Source organism: Chelon labrosus (assembly GCF_963514085.1).
Source record: "Chelon labrosus genome assembly, chromosome: 8".
Taxonomy (NCBI): domain Eukaryota; kingdom Metazoa; phylum Chordata; class Actinopteri; order Mugiliformes; family Mugilidae; genus Chelon; species Chelon labrosus.
Window position 1 is genome coordinate 15650311 of NC_140358.1, and position 27890 is coordinate 15678200.

Genomic DNA, 27890 nt, shown 5'->3' on the forward strand with positions numbered 1-27890 from the left:
GAGCAAACATTATCCTTTTCCATGTAGAGGACCATTTTCAGCAACCAGAGATGGAAATTATTTTATATCGATAACATAAACCAGCCACAAGATACCGAAATATATATACAGATTATCCCCCCTTTACCCACTGAATCCTGGTACATACCACTTAAGCTTTTACTCTTGCTTTATTTTGACAATCAGTAAGTCCAGCTCTTATTAAGTAGACACACCATGCATTTGGGTGCAATCTAAAATACCTGTTGCTCAACATCACCCTTTGTTCATCTTCCATTTTTAGTCTGAGCAGCATAAAACTGGACCACAAAGTGCAACCAAGACATTATGGACATTCTGCTCTGTTGGGTTCTCCCTTTTGCTTCTTCTTCGAAACATGCGCTCAGAAGTCTCCTGCTGTGACTTTGAAAGCTCTGCTGCCTCCTCTTTCATCCCCATGGGGTTCAGGCTGCCGGCCCAAGGAAAATACCCTTTTCACGGCTGTCCAGAGACAACTCAGCTAGATCCATGCAGTTGAGACCCACAGTGCTTCAGATGAATCAGAACACCAAGATGGCTGACTGTTCAGGGGAAGGCCCACAGCAAAAGGAGAACTATCAAAAGATAGAAAGGAAGTGCAGTAAGACACTCACTTTCCTCATGGGGTTTTCTTATGCTGGCTTCCTTTGTGTGACATGGTATCTCTGATCCCTTTCCTGTAAGCTTAAGAACTGCATGCAACCACGTTAGACAGTGGGATTCTTGGCAGAAAGAGCAGGTTCAGTTTTCTAATTTTGTATTAGTCTTCTCCGGAACAAGAAGAATAAATTAACCAAGAGAAAACTCATCCTTCCCACCAAAAAATTGATCAAAACTGAGGCAGCAGAGACTGAGAAAGTCTTAAAACATTAACATTATAAACCCACTATGGGTTATAATCTTAGGTTCAAGGTAAGATAACCCTGGTGACACCAGGAAGGTACAATTGAGACTGAAGTCTAAATGCAATTTATCTGTAAATCTTGGGAAAAAAAAAAAAAAAAAAACATTTACACATACTTTACACTGTTAAAGAGAATCACAGCTTTAGCGCTTTGTCACTTTCTTCAGCAAATTCAAAGGTTGCACGTTTTCCACTTGTGCACTGCATCCCAATATCGGCACCGATGCATCCTGTTCACAGGGACCAATTAGTACTGAAGCAACTTTAAAATGCAATGAGACAGAGGGGGAATCATTCCCCTGAGCATATGACAACACGATCAAAATACCAACGTGTCAAAAGAAATCCCAAAAAAAATATGTTTGGTTATAGGAGTCATTAAGTGAGCCCATCTGCTTTGGAGATTTATAGTTTGTTAGTTTAAAAGTATTTTTAACGTTGGCTTGCAGCCTTGACCGAGAGACTCTTAAAGAGTGTTGGTCCAAGGCAGTCCAGCTCAAGTTTTACTAAAATTAGCAATCTACAGAAAAGCTAGAGAAAAAACAAAAAACAATAACTGGACAAAATACTTGCAATTATTTTCAATAAAGCTAAAGTGGGCAAAAAAAGTCTGAACTCGAGAGAGAGAGCTGGTAAGTTTTGAGCACGCTAAAGATACAGTGGCTCACAACATGTTCCCTGACCTCCTGTCATCAAGTCATAAAAGTCCCAGGAGTACACAGAAGCTTAGACATGAAATACAGCCTCAAAAAATGCATGATGTCAAACAGAATTGCCTTTTCTTCAGCATTTTTGGATATTTCACATATGCACACTGAAATCGCTGCTGTCCATAACTGGGTTTACACAAAGCTTTTCACGTGCGTTTTTAAGTCGTTCACCTGGTGCACTTAACAGAATGCTCCTTTTTTTAAAATCACATGGATGACCTACAGTGTAATACAGTAGCTTTAACACCGGCTGTTTAGATACAGACCACAGGAGTTGCTGGTCTGCTGATGCAGAGCTCACACTATATCTTCCATCATAGAAGTAAGATTTTCTTAATCTTAGGCTCACAGCTCTGCCTTAAAGCATACTGTAAAAGTGCAACACATCCACCAAAATGCCTTTAATTAATGTTTAATGGCCGGTGTGATCACAAGGAATGACTATAGCAAGTATAACTCTTTTCCCTTCAAGACAAACTTGAAAAATTTCAAACCTGTCCTGTAAAGTGATTCCAAATTCAATGAAAAGCTAAGGCCACACCCCCATTTCTCTGAAAGTATTAATTCAAAACCCAGCAGTGCTGTTTGTAATTTTTCCACTTGATGATTGAAGTTAAAATCTTAATGCAAAATCTAACATTTATTCCCATCATCACTCCACCACAGTGCTGCAAGGAATCAGTATGCGCGTGAGCAAAAAGAAGGGAGTTTGCAAAAAGACTTGGCTCAAAGCAATTCTATATGTCTTAGTGACGCCTCACATTATCTTCTACTGAAAGTTTACATCGTTGTACGCCACGTCAGAGAGGAAGCATAAGCCAAGTGACAATTGGAAAAACACAAATATGATCAGTATCAAAAAACATTCGCTCAAATCATTGGACTTCGCATGGAGCTGCTTTAACAAACATTTTACCTTATAAATGTCACAACAACAGTTCTGCCGAGTGTTTAGTTCGCTGCAAATGAATTGAACAGCAGATGCTCATTTTCCTCTTGGCCACTTAAACAGAAATGATTGGCTCATCCTTAGAAATCATCCAACTCCACCGCCTCCATTTCAAGCTGCTGTCTGTGTAGTGACACAGGGTTCTAGAATGATGATGCGACAACAGCCCTGAAGAATTCTGATGGGTTCCCATTCCTAAAGCAATTAAACGAATTGTCAGTAACTGAATGTAAGTAAAGTGGGTTATTAGTTAAGTTTAAGAGGTCTAAGACTTTCACTTCTAAGATAATAAAACCATACACATCCCAAACTTTCAAAACATCAGGATACTGCCACCTCTTTCCATCTAAATACAGGTCACATGTGAAGGCCTCACCTGCAGCCACACTTCCACAGTAAACCTTAATGACGCCCGTACTTAGTCACACTTTAGGTTTCTTAGATTTTGACATTCTTCTACACCCATAAATGAGGACATATAATTCTAAATTTCATTCAGCATGCTCATTGTTCTGTTTGTGTTTACTGGAGATTCATTAGTTTGACATATTTAACTCCAAGTTAATTTATCTCAAGTTGCTTTAGTTGTCATTTAGCTTTACCAGTGTGGGGGGTGGAGGATCCTTGCTTCAGCTGCTGCGGTCATCACCAAGTTATGGCAAAAACTAGAGGCCTACAAGTTGTGGTCTTAAATACAGGAAGAGACTGATAAGATTGTACCAAGTACACACCAAAATAGGGGTGTTCAGGTTATTTAGTTCATATGTTTTGGACCTTTTATTTGATCTAATGTTGGAATTTAGATAATTTTGTCCTTGATTAATTATATTTATTTCACTTTATAAATTAACTGTCTATTGCGTTTCCACTGTAGTTAGTTAGGCTGGAAGTGCTCAGTGTAAGCCCCTTTATATGTAATTGGTTTGATCAGCCAGGATTGTCCCCTTTTGCTCTGTTTGTCAGACAGGTAGAGTTTTGTAAGGTCAGCTGGTCACTTTTATATCATAGCATGTGTTCAGTTCTGTTCATTTAAGCATTCTGGACCCAGAACTTTATTGTTGCTTGAATTCAAGCCCTTATTTTGAAAATCCACACGCGACCCCTTCTGCCTTCCAGCTCAGCCACTGACAACATTAATTCGCAGTGTAATTCCAAATTAGGATGTCAACACACACATTGTATTTGAAGCATTCATTGTCAACAAGTCAGTGACCGCATTGTTTTTGGCAGACTGAAACATTATATACAAAACAGTCCACACGCTGACAACTACTGCGCTCAGCTGTTGATCACAACTACAGCATGACAAAGTGCTTTTCAGTCAAACAGAAATAACTCAGAGGTAAGATGATAATAGTATATTATATTATTACGATATAAATGACACTGATTTAACTTCCATAATGTCTATAAATAAAGGAACCTCTGCACTTGGGTCTGTTTTTGTATGCAAGTTCAAGGTGAAAGGTCTTTGGGGACTGATTATATTATATTATATGTGTATATATATATATATGTTATTATTATAATTATAGATTATTACTCTATACAAGATAATGTTTCAGTTAAAGGGGAAAAAAAATAAAAAAAATAGTTCCAATCTCAGTCCACTAAGATTTTCATGTTGTTCAATTTAATTTAAAGTGAATGTGGATATAGTATACAGTTATATATACATATATAATCTTTTTTCTAGTTTTCTCTAATTATTCTTGAAATAAACACATTTATTTTATTTTATTTTATTGCATTTTTGTCCCACTGTTTCTGACCAAATATTGTGAGCTCAGAGGTCTGCTCACATAAGTGTTCAACCCATGCCATAACTGAAACCCATGGCAATACTGCATGCAGGGGTATAGTGGTATAATGTGGATGCTGTTTTATTTTTTTTATTTTCTTCTGGCAGTTCTTAACAAGTGACAATAAATATCTGACCGTGGCTGCTATCTTTATTTTGTCAGTCCTTAACAACAAAAAGCTGAAAATACCTACACACAGTATACGACCTTTATTGAAAAGATGCCTGTAACATGAACAAAGACACACTGTATTTTATGATCCACACAATGCATGCACAAACTTGCAGAGGTGCTAGAAAAACCTGATAGTGTCAGGAGCATGGACATATTTTGAATAGAGGGGGAAAAAAACAGTCATAGCTATGCGTTGCAAAAACAACGCTAACATTTTTCACATGCATGCGGGGCTGACACATGGTGAGATTATGTGTGAGAGGAAAGGAAGAGGCAGGTTTGAGAGTTTCTGCAACAAGCCACTCCTCTCTTGGAACATAAACTCCTTCCTCATTTCATCACTTCTACATCAGCATCATGGCTTTTGCTGGGAAATACGAGCTCGAGAGTCAAGAAAACTATGAGGAGTTTCTGGAAGCAGTTGGTATGAAAACTCTTCTTCTTCTTTTTTTCTGATACTTAATCTATATGTGGGTAAATGTGGGCCACCTTTCATTTAGGGTTTGCTGAATTTCTGCATTTAGAATTTCACCTTCTCTATCACAGGGCTTCTCAATGCCAAGACAGACCACAAAGTGGTAACAGAGGTGGTTCAGGATGGGAACAACTTCACCTGGACACAAACCATCCCTAACTGGACCTGGTCTAATACATTCACCGTGGGTCAGGAATGTGAGCTGGCGTCAATGACAGGCTCTAAATTCAAGGTGAGCACATGACATGCGCTGGAGAAAATCATAATTTAACAACTAACCTCGCACACTTCACACAACTTCTCATAAATGCAATCCAGCTCACTGAATATATTTCCCTCTGTGACCTTTTCCCCTTGTGACCTATAGGCCCCTGTTACAATGGATGGCGGCAAGATTTCAATTCAGTTTCCTCAGTACCTTTTCACTGCAGAGATCATCGACGATAAACTAGTTATGGTAAGAGAGGGAAACGCGGGATCACACGGGGCTAAATCACTCACACTGTGTTTCTTTAAATAATCTTTTAATCATTTGTTCTTTTTCCACACTGTATCATGCAGAACTGCATAACGCCAGGAGAGAAGGGTGTGACCTTCAAAAGAATCAACAGGAGGATCTAAGGCTGCAAGACTCAACATGCTTCAGTGGATAAGGGGCTGTGGGAAGGCTTGCTCCCGTTACAAAAAAAAGAGGAATAATGTGACCATCTGTACTGAGGAGGAAGTGAAATGTCTATTGGACTGAATTTTGCTGTGGGAACATTCAAAGTTGTGAAACTAAATCATATTCTGTATTTCTACATAAACATGTTTGCACTGTGTTCAGTATGATCCGGTATAAATCACTTAAATACAGCCTGACTTCCAAGTGATAAAGAGATTTTGCTTTACTGTCAACACTTAATGACTGTTAAAAAGCAGCCAAACATCTTGTCATGGCTGGTTTCTGCTCAACAAATGAGGTGATCTTCAAGGGATTTTATGTGTTTTATGTGTCCGCCGGCCAGCTTGAACTTAAATGAGTAGAAAAAACATGTTTCTTCCCTATAAGTCAGTTTAACAGAACCGTGTTAAATGTGCAAAAATGTGCAAGATATATTCCCTTTGGGTTTCAGATTTGATTTAGGCGCGCGAATCAGAATAAACAGCAAATAGCGACTACTTGGCTCAAACCTGCAGCTGCTCGCAGGACTTTGTATCATAATTACTTGAAATATTTCCTCATTCTGTAATGGTTAACTCATGAAGAAGGCCAACTGCCTGTTTATGCACCGTAATCATTTGACAGGTTGGGTCAAGTTGTGAATCTGTCCAGTTGAAAAAGAAAATAAATGTCTACAATGACGCTTGCATTTGCACTTCCTTTTGTGGTTTTGTCTTCTTAAGAACATCCTGTGTAAGCAATTAAAAAACGTGGAAGTGAGCAGATAAACACCTGTGTCAGAGTGACAGTGATATAAGAAAACAAGAAAACCTATATGAGTAAAATAAATAATAATGTCTCCCTGTTCAAAAATTTGAAACAAATTTGTCAAAGTGACGTGGTCATTCAGTCAGATATCTGTTAGAATTTCATCAATCTTGGGACTGTGGAGGTCTTTTCTACGGAGATAAAATGAAAATGAGATATTCATGGGGCTATTCATGAATACATATTATTTTGTTACTTTGCATGCATTCATTATGTAAGAAAACACGTGTCCCTTGCCAATGGACTTCAAGAGAAGCTGGCTCGTGGTTCTCATATTTCTCTGATGAAACCAACCCTCTGCTGTTGACTGCTGACAGTTCAACTGGACTAAGTAAAACAACCAGGGCCTCTTCCAAAATCAAATCAATGGTTATGTTCAAAGAAACCATTATGAAATATTAGACAGCACTTAGTGTTTTCATGATGTGCAGTGTAACTCTAAAGCTTATCAATAATAAGGTTTTACCCCAAATTGTCAACATTAATCTTCTCAAATAATTTTTAGGTATATATTTTCTAAAATCCTTTTTTTCCCCCTTTAGTCAAACTCAAAAAAGTTAATAGTAAAAGACAGTAAGAGACATTCATTCATCTCAGTCACATCAACAAGATGAGGCTCAACCAAATCTGTATGGGATGGCCACAGTGTGTATATATATTTAGTATATTTAACGTACACTAAAAAGGAGAGAGATCCGCACCAGCCTGCTACAATTTGAGATTATTAACAGAATACATTTTTTCTAGCACTTTACTGGAAACTGGACTTTTCTCCTTCACAACAGATGCGCCTATTTTTTTTTCTATTAAATAAGACCCTGTACCATTTGCTCCTATTTTAATAGATAGCCGTGTGACATCACATCACTTAGTCACAAGTTAAATATTTCTTCCTCTTCCCTCTTTTTATGCATTTGAGACATTCAGTTTTGTTAACCTCAATGATCAAGCTGAAATCCACAGTACAAACAGTTAAACAAAGGTGTCTATAACCACGTAGCAGTGGCTTACAAAATATCAACAACATTAGCCTAACTAAGCTTTTGGTTATCTCCACACGTTCTGTGAAAAAAAAAAAAAAAAAAACACACTGTTAACACAGTCAGAGTGGTTACAGTCTACATGGTGAGCTCTGTACCATCTGTGGTTTTATGTGTACAGTTTAGTTTCTTCTTGTTCTTCTATAAAAGCCTGAGTACATCCCCCTGCTGTTGTGACACCAGCCCTGCTGCCTGTGTGCCAAACCAGGCTGCCTGTCAGGGACCAAATGCTGCAGCGGAGGATGAAATCCCACAGTCTGACAGAGACCTTCAGATGATCACAAGCTGCCACTCGCTTCTCATATTCACGACATCACTAGACACGCTGGAGGTTTCTCCACAGCGCTGCAGGTCCAAATCTAATGATGAAAGAGAATGTGGGAGTGAGGACGAACACATATACTCATAACCTTAAAACCACACAACATTAGTCTGGCGCAAAGGGGGAAAAAAAGATAATTTAAAGCTGGAGAGATGGATCCAGCTACAGTTGGATATATAACATTTTCTGCAGGCCCTGCACAAGCAGTGCTAAAGATGGATTGGGAGAACTGACTCAGTTACTGAACACATAAGCAATTTCAGCCGCATTTGTCAACTGTCACCACTAGGAGGTGCCCTTATTCTTCTGGAAAACATGGACTTTGAGGTTTAGTTTCATTGCATTAATTCAAACATCGATTCTGGATGAGGGAAAACATTTTTAAGAAACTGCCGTGAAGATTACACCTGATTGTCTGATCATGTGGTTTAGTGTGGTTAGCTGAAACTGATCATGTAGACTGATGCTTTTACTTACTTTAATGAGTAGCAACATTGATTGTAATCAGAAACACACTGTAACAGGAGTCCTTGACATTAGTCCTGGATGACTGAGATGTTGATTGTCACCATGGAAGGAAGATGGAGAACTTGCTCCTCAAGTCTTATGTTTGTTTTTTAGCTATCATGCAACAAACGACCTGCCCATGGCTTCCTATCAGTTGTTGACAAGGTTGACATGACATATCACAAAGGGAGATTGTTGTTTTTCTGCTAGATGTACTTAGATGGGCAGTCAGGGTCCTGTTTTTACTTTTTAATGACTGAGTACAGAAAAAAATACAGTAAAGTTACAGTATTTGCCATGATTATGACCAAATTATACCTCAACGTCCAATCTGAGATGTTTGAGAGCTGCCAAACAGATAGGACCTCCTCTCCTCTCCTACATGAAGACTCAACTCAAAACTCGAGCACACAATTCATAGGAGGAGGAAGTAACCGAGAACAATTACACAAGAGAGAGAGAGAGAGAGAGAAGAGGAGAAGCTGAGCATCCTGGAACACAGATCCTCATCCAAAACACCTGAAATGAAGACAGGGTCACATTGAGGTCATTTCATTCAATTTCTTCAGGGATATGAACTGAAACAATTCATTATTCAGCAGTTCAACTCAGCTGATGAATCTGTATGAATGGAAGCTTAAGCCCACAAATGATGGTGATTAGATCGTGCATTGTGAGTTTAGAAAACACGCACCACAGGCATAGGGTGAGCAGCCCTCCCTACGCCAACACCCACCACATTCTTCCTTGAGGACACATTTAACAGAAGACAGCAGCCTACTTCTTTAGCTCTGCACACAAAAGACTGTAAGTGACAGCCTGAAGCGCTGCCCCCACCTGTCCGCACCTCCTCCGCCTCTTTGCAGATGGGCCGCTGAAGAAACAGAGAACAGCTTTTATTTTTCAGTGCGCAGATCAAGTATCGGCAAGCCGACGGGCATTTCAATTACAAAACTGTAAATATTCTGGCGTGTTGGAGGGAACGAAGCAGAAGGAGTCCACTATTCCGTGTCCCACATGTTTGGGAGTATAATGTCTCGTGTGTGTGAGGGAGTCCCGTCACTGAGTAGGTTTCTACGTATCAAAATGCCATACAACACAGAAAGCTCTGAGGGAGCAGTGGAGGCGGAGTTAGGAAGCAGATAAGAGACTGAACTTGTTTTATCAAGTGTTGAATAATGACTTTGTCAGCTGTCTGAAAAGTAGCACTGCTCATGTCTTTAGTATTCCACCCATGGTTTACAAGCGTGGGAGTTACAGATTAAATTATTTGTTTTAGATTTGATCCCAAGCATGAGGTAGGCTTTAGTGGGTGATGGAAAATTTCCTAAGTAAAAATGCCAATCCAAAACACAAATTAAAAGTAAAATTAAAAGATAATGTGCTTTTTTTTTTTTTTTTGTGAAATGTAGTTAGAAATATAAAGCAGAAGAGAACTGATAAGACTCTATAAATGTACTCCACCCCTGGCTTTGGCTTTATTCAGTGCATGTTAAATGAATGTTTTGTCGCATTGACAGCATGTGGCCACAGCTGGACGTCTGTGCTGCTACATTGTCTGCCCTCTAAACCAAATGGAGCAATGCAGTGGAAACCATCATTTCCCTAAAAGCTGCAGGCCCTTCAGTCACGCTTCCTCAGTAAGAAACACACCACCCCTCAGGAACTCTGCTCACATGTGTTTATTTTTTTCATGGCACTTTATGATTTAAAAAAAAAAGAAAAATGACATTTTTTTTAATCATTCAGTGTCACATAAACCAAGACTACAGATCGTTACAAAAGAATATAAAAATATAAACTGGAAGTTTGTGGTGTCGTTTCGTTACTATCACATTAGCGTTGTTTTGGTGTGAGTGGCATCGGCGCCTTTCACGGGAGGGACAAATGCACGGTAAAACTCTAGCTAAAAGACAAAAGCATTCAGTAATATCTATCACTCAAAGCGTGCGGCTGCAATATGCAACATACTCATTGTGTTCAGAGCCCACTGCCCTCTAACAGGAGACCAAGCTACAGCAAGTCAAATCACACAATTATCAAAAATAAGTTACAAAAAGATGAACCAGTGGTATACACGAGACAGTGATGGCTGTGGTCAGTTTCAACAGAAAAATAACGTATTGCACCTTTGACACCTCGATAAGGAGTTGCTCGTGAAATGTGAGGAAAGAGCAAACTGAACTCTTAATAATAAAAAAACAAAACAACTAGTTCACAACAATTCATCAGAAAAAAAAAATAAAAAAATCACAAAAAGATTGAACTAAAATACAATGAAAACAAACGGAATGTAGAAAATATAAGAAAACTGTACACAAGGTTAGAAAAACAAAAAGGCATAGTATCACACTTCATATCACTGAAAAGCATCAAGAGTCTCTCTTCCAGTGGCGGGAAACAAACGGATGTCTGGCTGCGAAAGGGCCTTTGATCGTTTTAATCTGAGTGTAGCGGTTTCAGAAGTGTTCACGTAGTGTTATCTGAGAAACGTTTGTACACGTTTACGTATTTAAGGTTCATGGGTAAAGCCCGACAACAGCTGAGTACAAGGCATTGACATGACGGGATGCGCTGTGTCCACAGAAAACACTAGTTTAAAGGCGTAAAGCCAAATCATTTGAATTACAGGCTATTAAAACAAACTGCAGCCAGTATATATATAAGTTATTAGGAAATCCTTCCAGAGCAAGTTCACAATTTTCCAAAAAAATATTAGAAGACCCTGAATTAACTATGATGCAGAAATGCTGAATGTTTCCAATTTCCATCTTGATTTTATTTGCCATATAAGACCATGTTTTACGCAGCAGGTTATATAAAGCATGTAGTGTCCACTTGGGCTCCAATTAATTTTCAAATGCCATTCATTTAAAAAAAAAAAAACACACACATCATAGACAACATCACAGATGCCACAGCAGATTAATCGTTCATTAGCAGATTAATCGTTAATTAGATCTAATTCAGTGCAGTTGGCAAACACCCCAGAAATCGGGGTATTGCGCATTTAAGGCATCGCCATGGTAACCAGCGGGCAACCCTTGTGACCGGCACGGCGGGAAATCTGGATGTGTTTATACTTTAACAGGATGTGGAAGATTGGAGGATTGCAGCTTTAGAAATCTGGGAAGCAATTACAGACGACTGGCTGCAGATGTTGGTGTTGGTGTGTGTGTGTGTGTGTGTGTGTGTGTGTGTTTGTGTGTGTGAAACCAGTGACCACGGGTTTGTTCCACTCTGTAGCAGACTGCTTCATGCGTTCATTTACCGAGTTGTACTGTCCAGTGATGAAGAAGGGGGAATATTGCAGACCCCACAGATGCTGAATTAGCATCCACTTTAAAGCATAATAGCACAGAATAATGAAAGGAAGGCCGCTAGCTTCAGCCTTACAACCTGAGCCTGAATATACAGTTTCTATAAGCAGGTATAAAGAAGCTATAATTAACCAATGCTGGGTTTCTAAATTGGTATAAAAAGCTAAACTATAGCAAACGAAAATGAATTACATAACAAAAAACAAAGAAATGAGTCATCATAAATAAAAGCTATGGCATGTTTCAATGGCATCATATTCAAGTAATCTTGTTAAAGTCCCTGATACTTCTTGGTTCATGTAAACATTTGAGTCATTACACAGACACAGAACCAACAGTTAAGAAGGCAGCAGCAATTCATATGTACACGACACAACCGACGTCCACGTTTCCGTTCGCCGCTCTGGTCCAGTCACATCAGTTTGTGTTCAATTCTTTGAGTGGCGCTGGTGAAATTAAAACTTTAGTAGGACGAAGCCTGCAGCTGTACGACAACCACGTTTTCACTTGCAAGTGTGAGGGGCTCTGCCTCCAGGCTCGACTTTGGAGAGAAAGAGAGAAAGATGACGAGAGAGGAGGGGAAAAAAAATAAAAAATACTGCAGGCCTGATCGAGCTGCGGACTTCACCTGCTGTGCACAAAACAATGAATTCTTCGTCCCCTCTGAGGTCTTATGTTGTGAGGAATTCCCAGAGGAGCCCTTTAGCTTGACAGATCAATGTTCGCTGACATTCAGGAGACACAACCAAAAATTCCACTGACACACATAACCTCTTTGTGCCCTGCCAAGTCAGCCACAAGCCCCGCTTTCTTCTTTTTTTATCTCTCTCAAATGGTAGCTCCAAAATACAATACCAGCCAAATTTTCCTCTATAAAATGTTTTCAATTTTTGGGATTAGAAACAAAAATGTCAAGCAGCAAGATATGCTTATCACACATACTTTATGTTCTGTGCACTTCTAAAATTGGCTCAGCTATAACACAACTGAGAAGAGGCACTGAATGAGGTGGGTGTTAGATCACACTGCTGCTTTCATCTCATTCACAGTGATGACAGTCTCATAATAACACACAGATTTATAAATCCAGTTCCGAATATAGCAGAGCCTCAGATTTTCATGCGAGGCAATGAAGCATTTGTCACGTCAGTGTGATGACTTCCACTGGGTCTGTCTTGCCTTTGGATCTCTGCTTGCGCTTGAGGCGTCTCTGAGAGAGGGACGTGGGAGCTGGACAAGCTGAGGGTGTTGCAGTGCCGACGGAGAGAGAGAGGAGGTCTGCAAGTGGATGTTTCGGGATAGGGTGTTGGGAAGGAAGCATAGCAGCGGACTCCCTTTGGGGTTTGTGTTCCCTCTCCGTCTCCTGGCGTCACCTGTCAAAGCAGCCGGCAGTGAACGTGTGATGAGCACCGAGATATCCCCCGCTGTAGGCCATACTGAGACAGTGTCGTGACTCTCCAGCGAGGGCCATCTGCACTGAAATGGGGCCCTGGAGCGGCAGCGCACGAGCGGCCGGCTGGAGGGCTGAGGTCAGGCTCGGGTAGGTGGGGAATGCCGCTGCAGGGGTGATGGTTGGAGCCCCAGTTAGAAGACCCATTCTGTGGCTCTGAAGAAAGTCCTGAGACATGTTCATTACAGGGCCCAAAGCCTGGGAGTCAGCTAGCGCTTGCAGCTGGGTAAAGGATGGGGAATGCTGAGAAAGATGTGGGAAGCCATCTGGCTGAAAGAGCAGCTGTGGTGTGGAGGAGGTGGAGGAGGAGGACGCTGGCCTCTGTATGGCCGACACTGGAGAGAGGTGAGAGGTCTGGGGCTGCGACTGCAGAGAGGAAGGCCGGTGAGGCGGGGTGGATTTGGTTTTGTTTGCCTCCTTCACATCGTTGTCGTGAGCACTGTGGAAAAATAAATGCAAACATTTCAGTCGTCATCACAACAAAAGGTTAAATAAGACACGAAATATGTAGGTAACTTGTTGTGGAATTACAATTAAGATTATCATTGCCATCCAAACAACAGCTGCTCAGATAAACCATGAACAGGAGCAGAGATAGATCTGTGCTAACCCTTTGAACTGCCACACGTTTAGTCTGAACATGTGCAAACGATTACACTTACAAAGATGCACACAAAGGAATGTAAACTGCCACAAACTGACCAGGAAAATGTGGAACTTATTAATAGTTTTTAACTTGAGACATCTCGGAGGGTATTAGCTACGATTACAAGATGGAAAGGATTTGCCTGTTTGATGAGACACAAGAGCATAGCTTATTCGTCTACCTTGTGTTCCTATTAGACTTGTCTACTTGTGTATGTTTGTTGGTATACTACTTACAGCAACATGAGCTCAATACACTGGGTCAGGTGGTCCCAGGTGTAGCCTGTTAGTATATGCAGGGCAGCCGTCCAGCTTGGGGAAATCTGAAGGCAAATACGAGACGCTGCTACGCATGCAGCAGCAACCTGGGATGGTCTGAAACTCAGGAAGGCATGGTCTACAAGAAAACAAAAAACAGTTCAATTCACTCTTTGGTCAAACTTAAATCAAACACTTTATGTCCAACACGTGTGACAAAGTAATTGTCTCCTTCTGAACTCACCCTGCAGTGAAACTTCCAGGAAGTAGTGAGTGTACTTGTCCATGAAAGCCTTGGTCTTGGACAGGGAGGACAGGGGCCAGCCATTGTAGAGGTCGCCCTCCTGCACCGAGGCATGGAGGTAGTAGTCAATAAAGTGGGCGGGTGTGGGCATGCACAGATTCCAGCCGAAGGTCTCCAGCAGCAGCAGCTCCATTTTGATCAGATCCTTCTTGTTGAGAACGAGGTTCAAGCTGCACATAAAGCCCAGAGAGTTCAGCTGCTCCAGTTTGGGAACACGATCCTCTTTCTCCTCAAATTTACCTGGAAGGAAATAAATGCAGCGAGGTTAGATTTAAAGTCCTGGCATACTTCTGTAGAAGGAAGTACTTTCTATACAATCATTGCCAAATAGTTTACATTTATATGTAAAGGCTAGGCTTCTTGTGTTCTGTTGAGAACAAACAAGTCCTGCAGCTTTTGGTTTCAAGTGTATGTGTGAGATTTTTTTTGTTCTTCGTTTAATGAAAAAGATTTTGGTCAATAAAATCTCATAAAAGTGTATGTATTGCGGAACTTAGTTGATTAAACTAACCTTAATTGAGCAAACAAACACTGATTTTCACTCTTGAGATGAGTTATAAACAAAACTTCAGGGTTTCCCGTCTTTACAAAAAAAATATGAAATAAATAAAATGGGGCTTCAACTATTTGACAAAAAGAAATGAAACCATTATTGACAGTGAAGTCAAAAAGTAAGATAGTAATATACTAGCTTGTAGAGGTATGCTCCAAACATGAGTCAAGATATTGAATTGTAACATCTCTGTTCTATCGAAACGTAAAAACGTAAAAAGACATCTTGGTTTGGGGTGGAGGCGATTCATCTTGCAGAGGAAACTTTATTAATTGCTCTTTCCATTTTCTTTCTTTTTTTTACAGTGTTTTTTTTATTACGTGCAGCACGTTTATGGTCAGCTCTAAAGCAGCTTACGCTAGTTTCCACAAAACCTAACAAGTGCCTGCTAAGCATTAGCAATTAAGTTGACTACTTCTGAACATCTGGCCATAAAGCTAAGCTCTGCACCAATAAGCCTTGGGAGACATCGCTATAGGCTTACAGAGAGTGGGGCACTTACAGTGGATTACAAAAAAACACTTTCTATGAAAACAGTCAGCTTGATTCTCAATATTTCTGACTCACCCCAGCTCCTCACAAGCATTAGAGCAATGTCATTATGGTGAGCCCCCTCCCCATCCCAAGACATCCTCCTTTCCATAGCAACAGCCCTGAGGCCTCTAGGGCTCATGTGACCAATGAAGAGGGGTGTTTCTGCCTTTAATCCAGGAGTCCAACAGGCCTCTTCTCAAACATCAAGAATGAGGGGAGAAGGTGTCAGGTTACTCTGATACAGACTTCCCTGTAAAGCCTGTGCCGTCAGCTACACACAGCTTAAATGAAACCGATAGCGCCAAAAAAATCCAATCTAAAATGTTTGGGGGATTTTTGAGGCCAATCTCAATATTTGAGAATATAATAATAACACTATTATTAATAATATACAGACATGCTGTTTGGCATTTTTAGTAGTTCCTTAAAATAAGGTCTTACCCTAACAAAGACTCCCTAGAGCAGAAGCTAATGGCTGCTATGACAACACTGCTTCCCATTATATTTGTAAGAAGTAAGCTGTCTGTTTACGCCTATACAGATTTATAAAAACTAAATGATGTATATTTAAATGAACGCTTCCCTCTAAGTGTGTCAACCAACATTCGGCAGATAAATAATACAGCTGCATTCCCAATTACTGTAGGAACTAGTCACTGGAGTGAAATCTCAACACTATCTATACTAATTAAATGGCAGAAGATGGTACATTTTCTTATTTCATTCTAATTAGATTAACACCGCATAAAGCTCATGAATAGTATCATTAGGTAAACGTTTGAAACGGTTCCTTCATTGATTTCATGTTACAATGTCAGTATGACAAAATGTCTGAATAAAAGGTTGAAAGATTAATGTTAGAAGTTAAGGTTAAAAGGATTAAGTGGCTGCTCAGAAAATAATTGATGGGTTAGTGTCACTCCATGGTCACTGTAGAGTTATTTGGTTTAACATCCACTAGCTAGGATTATGAAGTTGTGTATCAGCTCAGCAAAAACATGCATCAAGCTGAGATCAACAACAACCACCACCACCCTCTGTTGGGTAAATCTTCTCATCTAAAACCATGGCAACCCACCATGCAAAATAGAGGCTTTATTGACTTTTCCGAGCTATAGTTAGAAGTGAATATTTCAAGCAACAACCGCCTGACATTGGTGTTGCCTTTAATGGACCTCATTTCTCTCTTGATGCCCACATCTACTGGAGCAGGGTGTCTTCCTACAAAATACAAGTTCTATCACTGACATGGCGACCTACCATTAAGAAAAGAGAGAGGAAGAGAGAAGGAGTGCCAGAGGAGGGGGGGGTGAGGGAGTAATTAGCAGAGAGGCAGTAATGGCGTCTCTCCAGCAGAACAGGAAGCACTATGAAACAGGGCTGTTTACAGCCACCAAAGCTCGTTTCCATGGCCCAGTCCACACTTGCCCCATTCTCTCACCCTCATATCCTCTGGAGCAGTGCTCTGTCTGCTGCTAGACTGCTATGTCCACACAGACGCAGCCATAAAAAGCCATCAATACCCCCAATCTCCACACAAGCCCAGCCTCTTTGATCTTAAGAGAGACACAGTGCAAGTCAGTATCCTTATTGTGCTTTGTGATTACGCCACTGGTTTATAACTGTGGGTGACCAAAACATGAGAAACAAGGGATGCTCAAAAAAAACAAAAAAAACAAGGCAATTTCAGAGGAAATGCAGTAATAGTTTTGAGTCACAAATCGGTTTGAATTACTGTAAAAAGAATGCCGTCTTGTGTATATTACAGCCTTTGTGACAAAACAGTGGCCTCATTCATTTCAAAGGGTAGACACCACAGGGGTCAGCCATGCAGCAAAAAACACAGGATGGTGAATCAGTGAGGTTGACCCTAGTTCTTTTATGTTCAGCAGACACAACGCAACACCCTCCAGCATCAGCTGAGATACCGTTTGAAATCTTTAGATAAAAAGGATTAATATTTATCATTCATTCATCTACTGATTTTCAAATTTAATGGTTCATTGAGGTTTAAAATGTTAGACAATTTAATCCAGTTTTCAAATTGCCAGAAATTGCAAAAGTCCAACGAGCACTCAAAAAATTTCTTGTACATTTGTTCATATGCTAATATGATAATTTGTACATTTTGGCTTATACTATTTCTATTTTATGTTACTAGATTTTATTCTACTTATTTTTTATTTCTATTTTATATAATTTTATCTTTTCTTTTTATCTGAGGTTCTTAAGAGTGTGTTTTTTATGGACAACTAAGCTACTGTAACCAAGCAATTTCCCTTGTGGATCAATAAAGTTTATCTAAGTCTAAGTCTAAAAATCTAAAAATATTCAATTTTACTATAACAGAAGACAAAGACAGCAGGAAGCTTCTTTACATTTAAGAAGCTGCTAAATTGTTAATGTGTTGCTGCCTGCCCAGTCCTAAATAAAAAAATAAAAAAACACTTAGGTTCAAAACCCAACCCCATCTTGCTCCATAAAGCACAGACCAATTAAATCCTCTCTGAATATACTCTTACTTGCCAGTAAGTGTATCACCGGGTCCTCTACTGAAAACAAATACACGGAAATAAAACAGTCCTGCTCTAACACGTAGCTTCATATAAGTTAATGTATTCAGCATTTGTTTAAAATAACAAAGAGTTGTTGATTCAGCTGTATTTTCATTTTAAATGTTGTGGTTTGTCGTAGTACTGAACCATATTGTGTTGTATCGACACAGGTTTCTATTTCCTTGACAACCTTATTGGGGCTTGTCAAAACCTCCAATGGAAAAGCCACTGCACTTTGTGATTTGTATATAATCTTGCCACCTATACCCTGTTGGAATGTGCCAACACTATCGTAGCTCCTTGTGGTGTTTTTCTGTCATCAGTGTGAACGAGGTCTGAGAGCGACGGTGCATTCCGCTCCTATGAGTTCAGCCTACCTGGAATGCAGCAGCAGCAAAGTGATCCTATCTTAAAGGCAGCTAGTAGAAAAGAGTGTGTCGAGAAAACAGCCCTCCTTTTTCACACCAACCGCTTCTTCATACGCAGCAGATACAAGACGCCTTACAGGTGATGGTGATGAGAAAAAGGTCGAGTAAACAGGCACAGGTTATAGGTCGAGGGGTTAGGGAGAGGTAAGGCCAGGATGCAGCGCTTTCTCCCAGGTGTGCTGTTTAGGGGAAGAGGTGGTGTGAGGGGAAAGGTGGAGATGGGTTTAGAGTGATAGGGGCTGTTAGGAAACCTGAGAGCTGTGTTCTCACGCAGAAAGAAAGGCATTCATTTCTGTTGCTCTTCATTTTGCCAACACTGTGCAATCAGGTTAGTTTTGATCAGCGTTTAAGTTTCTCTAGAAGAAATAAGAAGTGGAAAAAAAAGCATTTCTCTACTTTTCACTGTTTTGATTATCCAACAAAAACTGTAATTAAAAAATTTTTTTTTTACAATTAATATTGGGACAAAGAGTGTTTCAAATGTGTATTATTTTTGTATATTCTGTAAAGAGAAAAGACCGATATTTATCATTTATTATTGCTGAAGAAATTCTGAAAATCCCTACCTAGGTGCATAACGCGCAGCTTGAAATTAATCCATCAACAAGACAGCATGAACACGATCGGATTGCATAAACAGGATTTGTTACTGCCATCATTTATTGTTAATAATCTCTTGCCAAGAAAGACTTAGCTTCAAAAAAAAAATAAGTCTTTTGAAGTAATCTTTATTTTCTTCCTCATTCTTTCCTGCTTTTTCTCTTTGACGTCGTGACAGCCATGAAGGAATTTCCTCCGCTCTTTAAACTTCTTTTATTTGTCGGTTCATCTTTCACTGGGAGTGGGAAATTGGTCACAGCTCCATTACAGAATATCTGCGTTGCCACCCCTGGTCCTGGCAGCTCTCACAATGTAGGTCTGGGCCGACCCTTGACCCCTGATGTTGAATGCTTGGTTGACTAGGGAGAATCCTCGCCATGTTTATGTATGTGTGTGGGGGATTCACTGACTGAGGGGGTAACGTGGCTTGCCTTTTGGGTGCTGAAACTGGGGGCATGTGGGCAAACCGAGCATCAGCCATTACACAACAAAACATTACATTTATATTGTAGATTTGTGATCATAATTACACAACAGCTCACAAGTTGAACTGTAAAATGGTGCGTTGGTGGCATCTAGCAAAATAACAGATAAAACCAATGTATTGAAACCGATCTGTGTATCTTTACATAATTTCTTTAATTGTGTGAGAGCACCACATGACAACAGCTCCATCAGAATTACTGTCAAACATCTGTGAGGGAGATAAAGGGGGAAGTGGGTTCCCTATTAATCTACATTTCAGGGCACCCTGCTGGGGTGGTTCAGTTCTAACATGTCCCGTTTTGCAGGCCACCACCTCTCCCTCCCTTTCTACCCTGTTTAACATCAGCAGCCAACCTGCCTTTGAAGTACCGCGCCACTCATTTCCCAACCCCCCCCAAGGGATGTGGGGCTGCTTTTACTGGCTGCCCTGTCCCAGGACTGGTTCACTCGGCCTGACCCTGACAAGGTGAGAGAACAAGGAGGAAACAGAGCCAGCAGCAATAGGTAAGAGGACACCACCGGAACCCAGCCGGTTATATGGCTAAGTGGAGGCAGTAGTAGTGATGTCCTTTCAATAAAAAAAACTCTCTAATGGATTACACTTCAATGTGGATCTTAATTATGTGACTACAAGAAAAGAATAAATAGGTTTATTGCAAGGTTGCCCTACCAACTATGTCCTCCTTTAGCGTTGTTAGCTTACAGCAAATGTCTACCATAGTCACACAAACACACGCCTGCACACACACACACAGCAACCTCCACCCCTTAGAGTGTGCTCCCCTCCCCCTCTCTGCTAAGGGTCTGGCTGGCTGTCCTGCTTGCATTGACTGGCTTTTGTTTGAGGGCTGACTCGGAGAGCATATGGCAGGTGCCCCCTCAGCACACAGCTCTTCCCCACCCCCGGGCTCCGAGGCGTATATAAGTACACTGTTTAGTCAAACACGACAGAGGTTTCTTGTGGTTAGTCATTTCACAGGAAGCTCTTTTTTTATTGTTAATGGAGACCCTTCGTTGAATCAGGTTCACTGAATAAAATACATGAAAACTAGGTTTCTAGAGAGACATCACAAACTCGTTTAGCATCAACTTGTCCCAACAGAATAGCAACCATTTACAAATATACTGTATAAGCGCTGTGGCATCACGGATCCATAACATGCTTGTATTAGCTGGCAGCAGAGCATTAATGATAACAAATAGCTGCAGTATGCAGAGCTTAGACTCAGGGGACCAAAATCTGCCATGAAGACTGATGAGATCACTGCAGGACTCCACGGAACGTAATACAACAGAAACTTAAGTTTTCAAAAGCTGATCCCCTAAAATTCTCATTAGATACCCTTGTATTTATTTATTTATTTATTGTTTTTGCAGTTCAATTAGTTCTCTGGAGTTAAGCGGGGCCTCTAAATAAGTGCCCAATAGTCAATAACACAAAATCCCTATGGGTCTAAAAAACTGACCATAATCTCACTGCTCCTAGTGTAGAGTAGTTTATCCATACGCGCACACACACTCACAAAAAACACATACAATGGAGTAACAGGATTAAGCGGTGACTGCTGAGAGGCACAAAAGAGGTACCGATTAATTAACCGAGTGCAGAAGCCAGACAAGTTTAAAGAAAGACAATGTATGTGTGCCTGTCAAAAGCGAGGAAGAAGAGGGGACCTGGGGAGGTTGTTCAATAACTAGGCCAGATTCCAAAGCACCTCAGGACGGATGAAAACCCAAGACAACTTTGAATCAAACGCCCTTTCAAGCCTTCATCAATCATGACAGAGACTCCCTCGAGGTCCCGGGAGGAGTCAGAAGCCGGAGAACAGAGAGGAGAAAACCTCACCGACTGAAAGCCACAATCAAAAGATTCAATATAAAATCTGATTAATCTATTAGTGATTAAAAGAGTAACCCCTGTCCAGGTTGGGCTGTTATTACTTATATCGCTCCATGAATAAACTCTCAAAGCTATTCTTGGGTCCTCACGAGATTACTTTTAAATAAATCCTCTTTCAAGTCTCGTATTCAAATTTATCCCACCACAGAGACTTCTCTGATTGCAAAGATGGCCCGTACGCGACACTGCGCACGCACACACACACAAACATGCTCTGAAACCTCCCAAGTGAGCAGGCCCTGTTCCAGACTCCTACTTTGACAGCATCATTAGTCTAATTACCCATGATGCCGTGGGCTGCATTAATGTACAGAAAGCCTCACAGTCTGTTAATCACCAGACAGACACAGAAACACTAATAACTACCGTACAACCTGCGCCATGCATCAGCAGCAGGGGGAATGATTAACACACCTGCTTCGCCCAAAACACAAAGACACATTTTTTAGATTTCACAGCAGAGAAGAAATAATCAAACTAATAAACCACAACTTCGCTCAGTTCTACAGACTCTTGATGATGATTAACATTTACATCCATGCACGCTGAAGTATTTTTTAATAGGTTTTGGATAACAGTCGAGCTTTATAGCACAAAAGGTACTATTAAACAAATGACTTCTCATGGACTTACATTGTAATTGCAGGCTTCCTGCTGCAGTGAATCATATGTTTTCAATAACAGAGAAATAAATATTACACCTTTAATTAGAGGACATTTTGTCCTTGGAAGGTACCAAACCAGTTCAGCTCAAATGGACTAAAGCAACAGAAGCAGCCACAGAGATCATATTACAGCCAGGATCAGAGACGCAGATAAAGTTATGCAGACTCCAATTGTTAATCCTAAAACAATGGCACAGTCATCCTTCCATACTGGAAACCTGTTTTTTCTAAGCAAGATTCCAGCTTACAGTAAACTGTCAACACACTTCAGTCTATAAAGTAGAGCTGGAAGAGGAAAAAACAGCTTGGTCTCTTGAGCATAACTCAAATTAGCCTTTTTGCAGGAAGCGCTTCACCTTCTGCCATCTGCGCATAAACCACACGGTGTCTGGTTTAGCTCTGTAAACACGAACCCCAATCTACACAAAAGGTTCCTCCGTGCTAGATTCTTGTTTAACAGCTTCCACGTCGTTAATTAAAACTTGTGTCTGAATCTAAAATATAAACAAAAATGGAACGGTTTAAGTAAATATATATATATGACAAGCAGAAAAAGTAATAGAAACATAAAACAAGCTGGATTTAGAAAAGAAGCTGCCTGGACTTACTAGCTAGCAGCAGGCAGGAGAGAGCAATGACATAGAGCTGCTTGACAGCCACATCATAGTGGTCCATGAACAAGTCCAGCAGGTAGACAGCCAAGTGACGTGCTGTGGGACATAGCTGGTAGCGATTGCTCAGAATGGCCAGCAAGTCTGCAAAGTATCGGCGCATGCCAATCTGCGGAGAGTGGGCCCGGTAGACCGGTAACTTCAGCTCCTGGAGAGGGAGAACAGAAAAGGGGATGTAAACAACAGGGGGTGAGGGTGAGAGGAGCAGGGTGGGCAGGAAGCAGCGATGAAGAAGTGTGGGGGGTTGTAAAGAATATGCATAATAATAGTAAGCCATGCGTGTCTCCTGCTGACTGCTTTTAACTGCTGTCCAGAGAGGAGCTGTGGGTATAAAACACTCAAATCAAGAATAAAACTCAAATCGAGACTGAAAACTCTTCTCGATTTCAGCCTGGTAGAACGGTGGGAAAGGTAAGCGCTGTTCTACACGAACGCTGCGCGATGGTCGGCTCGGTGTCTTTCTGTGGTGGAGTTTGCAACATGTGGAAATTAATTTGGCTATAGGTATAAATGAGAGTGTGAACGGTTGTCCATCTCTCTGCGTTAACCTAACTCTGGCAACATGTACCAAGCGCTTTCCACCTCTCGCCCCAATGCTTGTTGGAATTTGCTGAAGACCTCAGTGACCCTCTACAGGATGAAGCGGGTATAGATGGATGATTCAGCCTCATTTAATTCACCATTGCTGCAGAGAGCTGGAGTTAATTTGGGTCATTGCAGGGGTCTCTGAACAATGGGTTGAGGGTTTGTGTGTGTGTGTGTGTGTGTGTGTGTGTATGTGGTTCGGGGAGGGGAGGGCCTTCCTCCGGTGGAGGTTGAGGAACACATAAGATTAGGTTTCACCCCTAGCACATCTCCTATTCATGTTCAATTAGCTGCATGTGTTTCAAAGTGGAAGGAAGACACTCGAGGGCATTAGCATTCAATCAGCCTTGTGTATGTTCCCAATCAGCTGCAGAAAACGGGAGAGCACAAGGTTTTCAGTTTCACAACCTGTCTCAGAGTAAGAAACAAAAGGCATTTAAAATAACATGCACCCGTGTTTAAGCCTCTTATACTCCAAAATATTTTGTTTCTAAAAATGTTTTTTTTTTTAGCCAATCCGTAAGTCTGAGTAAAAACAACATGTTTTGGATTTAAGAGAGATTGAGCATTTGTAGATTAATCTCCTTAGAGTCAGCGAGGGGTCATTAAAATGGAGGAAAAATACAGAAAATCCACACCATGCCAAGACTATTTAGGAATATCCTAGACGTTAGACTGGCTCAGACAGCCCAGTTATGGCTCTAAAAGCTTTGTATAGCTGCAATGAACAGTGTTATCTTTAATTATTAAGACATTTCAAAACAAAATATCAAACATTTGGTGGCCTCATGTTCTAATTTATTGTTCTTCCATTACAGTTAGAAAAAAAAACTGCAGATTGAGACAGTTTCTTTAAACAAATACAGATTAACTGAGAAAATAAAATAAAAGGCAGACCAACCAGTGATGAAAATGTTTGATTATTGTTTAGTGCAGGCTGACTGCATTTTTAAATAACCGTAAATCGCTCTGAGGATTAATCTATCATCGCTGCCACGGTTACACAGACTGTCATGTATATATATTTTTTTTCCAGTTCAACTAAAAACAACAAAGAAGCTCAGACTGACACTTCAGTGGAATCCAAAAATAAACAGTGCCCTCCTCCCAAATCAACATATAGCAACACCACCCCCGGTGCCACGGCCGACCACATCTCCCAACCCTCCCCAAACTTCTCCTCTCCTCTCCTCCCACTGCCTCTGGTCCATCTGTCTGTCTGGGGGTACAAGGGCAGCAGGAGAATGGGGGGGTGGATGTGAAGAGGGGAGGCTGCTAGAAGTCTGGGGCGGGCTCTGTGGGGTAGAGAGGTGCCTTTGTGGGGGATCCGCACCATAATTAAGGATTCCACAGCTGCCTACTGATTTGCATGTCTGATAATTTACCACATGCTACACACCACCGCTATCTCCCACATCAGGGCATTATGACTGCAGCGAGCGTCATTAAGGCAGGAAGAAATCTCAACGCTGTGTGAAGACCTTTAACAAACAGCCTTGATGCAGATTTTTATTATTCTCCTGTATTAGAAATTTCACTGTGATTACAGATTATGCTTTTCTGAAAACATTTTAATGACAACTGACAGATTATGTGAAACGAATCCGTCTGACTTTTTACGAATTGTTTCTAATTGAAATAAGATGAGCTTTGTTTTGTCAGCGAGACAAACAAAAATTAAAGGTAATCAGTCTGCAATCATGAAAATCAGCAGATTTTGATGTTTCAAAAGGAAGAACAAGCAAATGTTCTGCATTTTAACTTGATACTGATTTACACAGTAATTTTAGTAACAAAACTGCTTTTTCTTAAAAAGTTAAAAATATATTCTTACAGAAAACCTTAGGTCTGCTCCAACTCAAATCTGGGGTTCATTTATTACACTTAATGAGGCTTTAATGCTGTAATTTCTAGTTTAGTCTACTTTATTCTTATTTTTTTTTCAGCTTAGTCTTTATCCAAATTACCTTGTAACGTGTTTCTACTACAATCTCTTAATACTGTTTTTGTTTAATGTAAAGCTATATTTGCCTTATTGTTAAAACATGTTGTACAAATAAACTTTGCTATGTTAATTATCTGTAAATCAACTACGCTGTTTTTATACAGGAACATACGAGAGGATCAACTTTAGAAGTCTTTAGCGGAGCACCACTAAACAAACAACAGTACGTTTCTGGCAAGGTAAATGTATATAAAAGTTATGATAAGACTGACTTCTTGGAAACGCCGCAACTCTTACAGTACATATGCATCATGAGTTAGTTTATCAAAAGGTATTGAGAAACTGGGAAAAACCCTGTTCAGGAGAGTCTGACTGACTGACTGGGTTAAAACAAGGTTTTAAAAGGTAAAGTTATCAACTCTACTGTTTCACTCAAGCATTCCTTAGTTCCTCATATGTATCACATATTTCTCTATTTTAACCTCACGCCATTTACAGCGAGGGGATTGCATATAGTCGACACTGTGGAGTGATTTAACCCGAAGTGATGATACAAACCAGTCAAAACCCGACGTTAGACTTTTAGTATCTCCCTCTCTTTATAGTATATGAGAAACGTGTGGGTGTGTTGTTTAGTTTCCAGCTCTGCGTTCAGATCTTCTGTCTAATTGACAGCTCTGAGTCAGATGCTGGCCGGCATGAGTAAACCGAATAGAAGCGTGTGTAAGTGAGTGACTCATTGTATGACTCGCAAACATTTGATTCACAATCTGATACGCAGCTCCCTCATTCTACACTTATAGTACACTCAATCGTGTTTTGACATGCGACATCTAAAACCTGGTCTGTGATCCACCTCCTTTAGTAAGAAGAAGGCAGGAGAGACCCGGCTTGAAAATGCCTGTCAAGTGACAGATGTCTCCATTAAAGCGACACACGGGAAGAAATACGATCACGCTTTGAGGTTAATTAAGACATTCTCAATTAATGAGCCTCAACTCCCTCCATGTAATCTAATTTAGATCATGTTTAAATAGACAACAGGGCCGTGTAATTATATTTTCTTGCCAACTCTTCATCGGGTAGCATATAATATGCAGTGGAATATCAACAAGCCTTATTTTCAGCATGCTATTAAAGGTATTGTAAAAAAAAAGCACAATATGATGGCAAATAGAATTATACTCTCGAGTACGGCTGTGGTCTTTAAAATGATTAAGATTTAATTGTCCAAACATTTCAAACCCTCAAAAGATATTTAATTTATTACGCTAGGAATAGCAAGTCAAGCCCTCGCTCATTACCTTCAATGAATTATTTGGGATTTAGTTACCATCTTGTCTGTTTTATTTATAATATAGTGCAGCATACACATGCTCTCGGGTTCATGATGGAAAGCTTAACAAATAAATGGTGTTTTCTTAAACTCACGCAGCCAAAACTGAGTGGTCGTATACCAACTAAACGTAGAGTAGTAATGGTGGCTAACTCACCTTGATGCGCAGGGACTGATGGATATCTGCAGCTAGCTGTCCTTTCCACCATTGCAACTCCCTCTCCATCTTTCCCATTCAGAGGAGGCTTCAACAGTCAAGGTTTACCTGCCGACAGAGATGTGTCCGAAAACGAGACAAAGTTCAGATACCAACAAATGTGACAAAATTTTAATACTGACACAAAAAAAGAGCAAAAAAACACAAGGAGGTCGAATTTAGTGTTTCTACAATTGTTCTTATCAAGCTATAATTTTGGTTTTATTTCAGCATGAGGTTTGTGTTTGCACTGATAGTAAAGAATCAAATAGTAATAAATACAGTCGTTTCGGTAAAGTTTTTCAACACCTTGCTAATCCAACAGCAGAGGTTTCTCTGCCCACATAGGCCATTTTCTCTGCTCGGGCATTTAAATGGCTCAGTTAAATGCCCTCTAACCCTAACCCAAGCCGTATAGGTTAAATTAATTTAAACAGCCTCCCTGAAATCTCACTTTGGACATGGTTGTTCATTGCGGCGACAAATCCCCATCACATCCTCACTTTAGTGATCATTGCATGGGCTTCTGCACCACGAGCCAGCGGCCAAACACTGAGGCTACACAAGTTAACTGCCCACCGAGCACAGAGACGCTGGCCTCGTTTTAAAACAAAAACAACACGCTGCCCTGAAACTACACAGCTCCACACAAACTCGGCTTATTCCTCCTACCGGGAAGCTACCAGGTGAACTTTTCATCTCGGTGGGTAATACATGTGCCACTCACCGCTCCGACGGGAATGCCCCCCAGACCCCTTTGTCTCAGTCCGACATCCTGAATGAGAGAAGTCCTCTTCGGCTCAACTTTGAGAAAGACCTCAATTTGTCGGCGAAAACGCAAAGTTTAAATCCGCTGGCGAGGTCACACAACAGCCGCTACCGCCAAATTCCCGCCGACGGGCCTTCGGTTGAGCCGTTTTCGCCAAACTGTTCACACTTTTCAGAGAGAATCCGCTCAGCCGTTTGCTCTCCGGTAGCTCCGCTGTAACAAAGTAGCCTCTTCGGCTGCACCAGCTGCTGCTGTTGAGTTGAGAGGCTCGTGCGCTCGACGTGCTTGTCCCTTCCCAGAGCTGGGAGTTGTAGTCTT

General features: G+C 40.7%; 2 protein-coding genes across 2 annotated transcripts; one reads left to right on the top strand and one right to left on the bottom strand.

Annotated features, from left to right (window-relative positions):
* The first annotated feature begins 4775 nt into the window (after positions 1-4775).
* LOC311492283 (gastrotropin-like) lies at positions 4776-6377 on the top strand. Its single transcript, XM_084550519.1, has 4 exons — positions 4776-4981; positions 5104-5264; positions 5400-5489; positions 5594-6377. The coding sequence occupies exons 1-4, from the start codon at positions 4915-4917 to the stop codon at positions 5651-5653; spliced, it is 378 nt and encodes a 125-aa protein (XP_084406645.1). The 5' UTR covers positions 4776-4914; the 3' UTR covers positions 5654-6377.
* Positions 6378-10039: 3662 nt separating this feature from the next.
* ccnjl (cyclin J-like) lies at positions 10040-27680 on the bottom strand. The gene is made up of 6 exons (XM_084549820.1): positions 27531-27680; positions 26765-26872; positions 22679-22889; positions 14290-14589; positions 14025-14184; positions 10040-13581 (listed from the first exon to the last, which is right to left on the bottom strand). The coding sequence occupies exons 2-6, from the start codon at positions 26840-26842 to the stop codon at positions 13062-13064; spliced, it is 1269 nt and encodes a 422-aa protein (XP_084405946.1). The 5' UTR covers positions 26843-26872; positions 27531-27680; the 3' UTR covers positions 10040-13061.
* Positions 27681-27890: the final 210 nt, after the last annotated feature.

Coding starts and splice junctions, on each gene's coding strand:
- LOC311492283 (XM_084550519.1), top strand. CDS start 4,915: ATGGCTTTTGCTGGGAAATACGAGCTCGAGAGTCAAGAAAACTATGAG. Junction 4,982..5,103: donor GGAGTTTCTGGAAGCAGTTG/GTATGAAAACTC, acceptor TCTCTATCACAG/GGCTTCTCAATGCCAAGACA. Junction 5,490..5,593: donor TCGACGATAAACTAGTTATG/GTAAGAGAGGGA, acceptor TGTATCATGCAG/AACTGCATAACGCCAGGAGA.
- ccnjl (XM_084549820.1), bottom strand. CDS start 26,842: ATGGGAAAGATGGAGAGGGAGTTGCAATGGTGGAAAGGACAGCTAGCT. Junction 14,185..14,289: donor CCTGGAAGTTTCACTGCAGG/GTGAGTTCAGAA, acceptor GTTTTCTTGTAG/ACCATGCCTTCCTGAGTTTC. Junction 13,582..14,024: donor TGTATTGAGCTCATGTTGCT/GTAAGTAGTATA, acceptor ATTTTTCCACAG/TGCTCACGACAACGATGTGA.